Source organism: Cyprinodon variegatus, unplaced genomic scaffold (genome assembly GCF_000732505.1).
Source record: "Cyprinodon variegatus isolate N-32 unplaced genomic scaffold, C_variegatus-1.0 Scaffold1896, whole genome shotgun sequence".
Classification (NCBI taxonomy): Eukaryota; Metazoa; Chordata; class Actinopteri; order Cyprinodontiformes; family Cyprinodontidae; genus Cyprinodon; species Cyprinodon variegatus.
Genome location: NW_015152349.1, coordinates 61,441 through 69,220, shown reverse-complemented (window position 1 = coordinate 69,220; position 7,780 = coordinate 61,441). Strand labels below are relative to the sequence as shown.

The 7,780-nt window shown below is 37.5% G+C and overlaps 1 protein-coding gene across 1 annotated transcript; it reads right to left on the bottom strand.

The window, feature by feature from the left end:
* Positions 1 to 4,402: 4,402 nt before the first annotated feature.
* Positions 4,403 to 5,521, bottom strand: dexi (Dexi homolog (mouse)). The gene has a single exon (XM_015404910.1). It carries the CDS (start codon positions 5,330 to 5,332, stop codon positions 4,757 to 4,759), a length of 576 nt encoding a protein of 191 aa, XP_015260396.1. The 5' UTR covers positions 5,333 to 5,521; the 3' UTR covers positions 4,403 to 4,756.
* Between the last annotated feature and the right edge of the window lie 2,259 nt (positions 5,522 to 7,780).

Sequence of the window (7,780 nt, the reverse complement as noted above, 5' to 3'; positions counted from 1 at the left end):
CACAAAGTCAATGTAGTAAAACAGAGGACCACTTCAAAGTTCCTACACTTCGTCACAAATCTAGTGCAAGATGGGTGGACCTTGGAGAAAACTGATTCGGATGCTTCTAGATGTCAACGTTTAACCTATTAGAAATGTTTGGACGGTGCTTAAAATCTGAATCCACTCCAGGAAGCAGCTATCAATGAGTTCTGCTATAAACAACAATGTATCCATTGTACCAGCTGATAATTATCCATGACCATTATACATGTATTTTAACCGTTAGATGTTTATTATTTATGTGGATTAGAGAAAAAAATACAAAGTAAGATTATATCTGTTTAAAAATTTAATACAGTTTATTTAAATAGTGCCAATTCACAACACATCATCTCAAGGCACTCTATAGAGTCAGTTCAATAAGATTAAACAGACAGACTGGTCAAGTCATTCACTCATACAGGATGAGCATCTTGCTATAATAGACAGTTAGTCATTGTGTTGTTGACTCTACAGCAATTCCTCACACCAGGCATACTATACCAAATGTATTTATAAAGCACTTTAATTACCCAAAAGAATCAACATGCTATATACGCAACAAAACCATAACATAAAACCAATCAGTCATAAAACAATAGATAAAGTAATGATGAAGAAATGATAATAAAAAAATTAAAAAAAACAGTAAAACAAAGAAATCATTCTCAGATTGTGTCAAAAACCAAAGAAAAGAAATGGGTATTGAGAGGAATTTAAAATCTGAAAGTGAAGAAGCCTATCTAATGGCTAAGGCAAGGTCATTCCACTGCTTTGCAGCTGCGCTAGAAAAAGCATGGTCTCCTCTGACCTTGGGTTTTGTCTTTGGCACCCTCTGTAACAACTGGTCAGCTGTTCTAAGGACACGAGATGGAGTGTTGGGGTGTAGCAGCATGGACAGGTAGGGCAGGGCAAGGCCATTAAAAGCTTTTAAATCAAATAAAATTATTTTAAAATCAATCCTAAAAATGTACTTGCAGGCAATGTAAAGAGGTTAAAAAAGGGGCCGCTCCTGGCGGCTCAAGCATATATAGAGCTACAGTAGGCAGAGAGCAACAAGCCAGATGTAGCTGTTATGAAGAGAAAAGGCAGAGAGAACACAAAGATGAAGCAAACAAATAATGCAAATTTGGAAATAGTAGAATGTAATATTTACTATAGTGAGGAAAAGGGGTATTTATATCCTCCTGCAGCCTAAGACTATAGCAGCATAACTACAAGTATAGTAGAGTGAATTGAGCAAGTCAGAGTATATGCCTTATCAAAAATAAAAGTGCTAAGCCTCGTCCTAAGTAGACAGGGTGCCTGCCTGACCAAAACTGGAGGTTGGTTTCGCAGGAGAGCCCAAAAACTAATAAGTCTAATTTTAGAAATGTCAGGAACCACCAGCAGGGATGGAGAGCTAATCGTTCTGCTATTAGCATATGGAATAATTTTGATACTGAGACTGCTGCCCCTGCGACCTGGTCGAGGATGAAGCATAACACGAATACCGGTACATCTCTGATGTATGATTGAATTTATCTGTTAAGGGCTTTATATGTTATAAAGTTTGAATTTTAATTTTGATTTAACAGGAAACAAGGGAAGCTGAAGTACGAGGACTAGATTTTCAGCCTTACTCATGGGCGGAATATGTTTATTATTTGGGCCGGGTCAAATACTGCAAAAAAAGATTATAGTATGAAGTGTCCTAATAATCTTATATAATTATATAATATGATATATCCTAATAATGAGTTGAATTTATTCCTTAGATTTTTTTTGATAATTATTCTTTAAAAGCGTCAAATATATTTACCGTACTATAAAGAGTTCATTTAATTATCAGACCATATCTGCATAAAGGAATCAGTAAACTATTGGAAAAGCAAATATTCTTAAGGTAAACCATATCGCATAATCAGAAAATGAAACCTATAATCTAATCTTTTGAAAACTAAAATGTTTTTTAAACTCCAGATTAAATGTAATAACAAAAGAACTGACTAAGACAACATTTAGTCATTTTGTATACAGAGTGTATAAAAATTTAATTTTCCTTTTGAACAGCTCTCATGACATTTCCATTTTGTTGAAGTGATGCAGTGATCAAATGTAAACATTGTGGGACAAAAACATGGTGCAAAAAACCGTATTGATATGATTAGTTTGATGCAGAATCTGTGAGCTGATTTGGAGTTTTTTCAACATTCAGCTGTCTGATGGCGGTGGGGAAGAAGCTGTTTCGGACCTGCATTGAATGCTAGGAAGCCTCTTCCCAGAGGGCAACAGGGAGAACAGTCTGGTGGGGGTGTGAGGGGTCATTGATAATGTTAGCGGCTCGGGAGGAGCAGCACTGAGATGAAATGTCTTTTATGTAGGGAAAAGGAGCCCCAATGATCTTCTCTGCTGTTCTCACCACTCTTATCACCTTCTTCCAGTCTGAGGAGCTGCAGCCTCCACACCACACAGTGAGACAGCTGGTCAGAATGCTCTCTATGATGCTTCTTTGGATGGTTGTGAGGATGGGTGGGGGCAGGTGAGCTATCTTTATTCTCTGCAGGAAGTGCATGCGCTTTTGTGCCCTTTTGACCAGTGGGGTGGTGTTTACAGTCCAAGTCATGTTTTCTGTATGTGCATCCCCGGGAATTCAGTGATGCTGATCACCTCTACAGCAGAGCTGTTGATGAGCAGTGAAGCCTGGTAAGGCCAGTTCTTCCTGAAGTCAACAATGATCTCCTTCATTTTCTCCACATTCAGGATCAGGTTTTTGGCTCTGCATGGTTGTGTCTACTGTTCTAACTTGAATAAATACAAAATCCAATTATTTGAAAACTTTCTTTATTTCTAGGTGAAACATAGGTGAATTAAACAACATAGCAAAAGTGTATATTTGGGATATTAGATCAAAAATGTGATTTTACGATTTCTGACAAGGGATTTCAGTTCTATAATTACACATTATGGGTCTCAGTAAACAAAATAATTTGACACTTTCTTAACAAAGTTTATTAATATGGCTCAGATGTTAGATCTCAGATACAATTAATAGTGATGCTGCATGTAGGTCCAGGTGGATCATACAACAGAAACTAAAAAGGTGCATCTCTTTTAAGTAAATTTAGAGTTAATCAAAATTGCTTATGTGGGCAAATCAAAATTTCTTGTAACTGCTATTTGTAATTGTAATTTCCATTAGCTTATTTTAATTTGGTACTAAAAAAAATACTCATGGGTACATGGCTTTATGCACACAGAACCTGATTTGAATAAATATAGCACTGATTTTAATCTCACAAAGTTTCTGAAAAAAAACAGTCTACGTCGTGGTGTTAATACTTACATTTACTGTTTAATTCAAGATTGTTCGGGCTATCCAAATAGCCATGTTAGCACACCAGGCAGTGTTAGTCAAATGAAAAATAGGGCAGTCTGAAGAGGGGGCAGGAAGACAGACTGAAGATCAGCCATCAAAAAAAAAAAATAAAAAATAGATTAAAGTTTAAAAGCTGCATCATTTTTTCTCCATACAGCAGCTGACTAGTTCAATGCAGAATAGAAATTCATTTTATTGTGGTAAATAAATATTATGGATTAAAAAATACTAGTTTCTGTTGTCCTTGTCTAATCTGCCCTACATGTTGTGCATCATAAACAAAATATAGTATCAATTCTAGCATTTTAGTAAACATATTTACTAAATTAGGTGAGTGGTCTCATTAATATCTAATTGAACATTGCTAGCTTATTTTTGCTTTTGAGAAAATATGCTTTACGAAAAGAAATTCAGATTTGTTTTTCAATAAACAGAGTCAGAACATGGGGGGCAATTACAAAATCATGCAAAGTCCCTCAAAGTCATCATTAAATCCCATGTTGAACACAAAATAAAAATCTCCTCCAAAGGTTTTCATTTATAACACTGAAAACATTTGGCAGGAAAACTGAAATGTATTCGCACAGAACAGAAACTGTAAAAAACAAAAATCCCTTTAAACACGGTAGTAAAAACAGCATAAGAAGCAGAACTTTATTCATTTTGTTTCACTATATCAAAGCTTCACAGCATATATCCAGTAATAGCATTTTGTCTAACCAGTACACCCAGAGATGCTAACTTTACTCCTGAGAGTGTGTGTGTTCCTGATGATGCTGGGATACAGAGATGAACCTAAAAAAGACCTATTCTGACTTAGTGAACAAGCTGCAGCATCGATAGATTCTGCTTCTTTGAGTGATCAAACACTAAACGTGCCTATAAGTGGACGATGAAACAGTTCTCAGTGTTTCATTGAGTAGCTGAAGACACTCAAATGGATATGACTAGTTTTTTTTATTGTTTTCTCCTTTTTTAGGTATTTTTATTCAAATAAAAATAAGATGGAAAGTTTTTTTGTTGTTGTTGGAGCAAGAAGTGGATCTTCATGCAAATCATCACAGCTATCCTCTATTACTTAGTAAGAGAGAATAGCTTTCAGTCTTTACTGGGAGCACATGGAGAGTTCATTTTCATTGTGTCTGAAGCCAAAGCCAGAGGTGCTGCACATCACAGTGCTGCAGAAGAGATGGTCATCAGTCTAATCTTCATCCGGCCACCAAACTTGGAGCCAAGACAACCTGTCTGTTTTGGCATTGTGTATATTTTAGCTTAAGAAAATAACTTTTTCAATCAAATGTCTCTGTGAGAAGTAGCCTGCAGCAGCACCCATTGTGAGCCATGTCCCCATCTCTGTGCTTCCTCAGTCCCACCCTGTCATTCCAGGTATCCTTCAAACACATCCAGCTCCGGGTCGGTGTCATAAGGTACGGAAGCCGGGTCGGACAGCACCCCAAGGTCCACCAGTGCCTGATCCATGTCCTCAGGTAAGAATACTATCCCCACATTCAGGACGATGTACTCCATTAGAAAAGCATAGTAGAGGATGAGGACGTTCACAAAAAACAGGCCCAAATAAAACATATATGGGAGCTCGTCCAGAAACAATTCCACCGAATCTAGCTGGGCATAGACCGAGGGGGTCATAGAAAACTCCAACAACCACGATCTGATGTGAGCAGCGCTGATTCGGGGGTCGCTGGTGGTTATCGTTGAAAATCTGTTGAAATTAATGGGACAGGGGCGTCCATTTCTACTCGGCCCGACATGCAGCGGTAACGGGCAGCTTCTCGGCTTCCAACAGTTTATCTGTATGGTCCTGAGGAAAACAGGGGAAAAACAGGCAAAGTGAACGAATATTCGTTCATTGCTAATAATAACCCCCGGACAGTTCAAATATCCTTTTAGCTTGCTCGCGCCGTGCCAGCTGGTCAGAGCTAAAAACAGTTGCATCCAAGGTTAGCCAAAACAAACTGCGGCATTTGTACTTCTTACAGTGCGAGGACACTTATGAAAAACGAGGACCAGAAACCGGTATCCATGAAAACCTTTTTCTTGTAATTATTAATTTTCTTTTTTTTTTTCAGGTAAATGTCCCAGGACGTTTTCGCCAACTACACCAAAACATAGCCGACCACAAAGCGACATCTGAGCCTTTGGAAGGTGATTGGCTCCTCAATCACCAGGCCTTACTCTGATTGGGTGGTGATGATGTCAATCTGTGTACAGGATGTGCGGAGGAAAAATCGTCGCGTGAATTAAGCGTCACGCTCAAAAACCGGCCATGGATTGACCCGTAAAACCATACGTGTACGGGTCCGTCATACTGTGTGTGGCAAGTCTTTATTGGAAAGCAACGCAATAAAGCTAGAAAGAATAAATAAAGCTGACCTTTGATAGTGTTTATTCACACTGTTAAAATGTTTTTATATAATTATTTACTATAATGGTAACAATATTTTACCTGTATATACCGACAGGTTTATTTGGGAGAGGGTTTTTGTTTCTATTTGTGTTCAGATGAATTTAGTGTGGAAATTGGTGTTTGGTTTGGTTGATGTTAACTAGTCTTTTTTGTGTATTTGGTTGATTCATTTATTGTTGTTTGTCAAATTGTCTGAAATAAATTCCTATTCATTCGTTCATTCAACAATAATTAAGGACTGGAAAACAAAAATTCAGAATAAAATTCTTCCCATTTAGTCATTTGTATTTCTTATTTTTTTGCATCATACTAATTGTGCTCAGTTTACAGTGACAGTAGAGATGCAGCAACTGCTCAAAGCCAGCCCTGCTGAAAGAGAGAACAGCCAGAGTGTCAACATAAAGTAAATTATTGAATATAATTATATAGATTTTCTGACCACCGCTGGAAAACCTGTCAAACATGTTGCACAGATGCTCTTTTAAAAGAGGGTTTTCCAAAACCGGAGAAAGCTGCTGGTATTAAGTGCACATTAGTGTAGCACTTCAAAACTAATAATGGAGAATAACAGAGTATTTATATTGTAAAAACATTGTACAGTAGAGTACTGTTTTTGTTTATTTTCTTTTCTGTTATTTTTAAACACTTTTCTAAGGTGCACATTTATGTGACCACTTCTACTATAACCTTTTGCTGCTCTAAACTCCACAATTTCCCCATCGTGGGACAATATAGGGATTTTCTATTCTTTTCTGAAAATGCTGCTGATTACTGAAAAAACACATGGCCTGCAGCACATTTCCTTAACCCCACAGGCCACAGTGTTGATGAAAATCATTGACATCCAAACAGCTGGTGCACCCCAATGAGAAACAGGCATGGGTTGAGAAGGGAGCATCTAAGAAGAAGGAAACTGGGGTGTGGAAGTTCAAACCATGAGAGACTTGTGGCCTCTTCGTCACTCCTCCACTCTGTGAGGAAGCTCACCACAGGAGCCACAATTCTGGAAAAAAAACTTTCCGGCCTAGTTGGTCAAAAGTTTAACTTGTTCAAATTTTAACCCTCAGGCTACTTGAAAGGGATGAAAGGATTCCCCCTTGCTAGCGAGCCTTGGATGGGAGTCATTATGGATTTTGTTGACATGGGAAGAGACAACAGGGTGAAATGTTCTAGATATGTGCTTTTTTGTGTTGAGACTTTCACCAGAAGGGTTGAAACTACCCCTACCAAAATTGAGTCTGCTCAATAGGTCATTATGTGGCTAATTGATGACCTCTAAATTAATAGGGATTATTGGATCAAAGCTGAGAGACTATAGGTTACACAGTCCAGAGAGAAGCAGGATGACTGCTTTTACTTTTTGGGAAAATAAAATTCCAGAAGGGGACATTAAACGATTTTTATTTAAAAGTAGTTTAATCTTGTCTTTATGATCACAGACTCTGATTTAACACAGGATGAATCACACTCTGAGCTACGAAAATGGCAAAGATACTGTAAGGAGCTCAACAGATTACACCAACTTTTATAAACAAGGCCGGAGAGTTCAAAAATAATTCAGATTTGACCTTGCCCTGCTTTTCAGCCACTAGCTTTTATCCATTTATATGGTTTGTGTATATAATTACACTTATACAATACCTGAGCACATACTGATTACTTTGCATTTCTAAAAAACACTAATGCACCTTTGTCATTACTTATCTGACCTTTATTAATGTTATTTGCATGACTTAAAATTCTACTAAGTTTTCCTAAATGCCATGATTTCCTGTTGAATAATTGATATGCTGTTTAATATGTTAACATTGATCATACATGCAGTTTAATAGTTACTTGATTTGATGGATTAGATTCATGCAGGTTAAACCGAGCTGGTGAAAGAAGATGACCTTGAAGCACTACTCACACCAAAGAGGCAGATGTTGTTTATTGACCCATTTTAATGCCTTTCTTGGTTTCCTTGCAAACACACA

Bases quoted from the DNA above. Each gene is read 5' to 3' on its own strand.
- dexi (XM_015404910.1), bottom strand. From the start codon at position 5,332: ATGCAACTGTTTTTAGCTCTGACCAGCTGGCACGGCGCGAGCAAGCTA.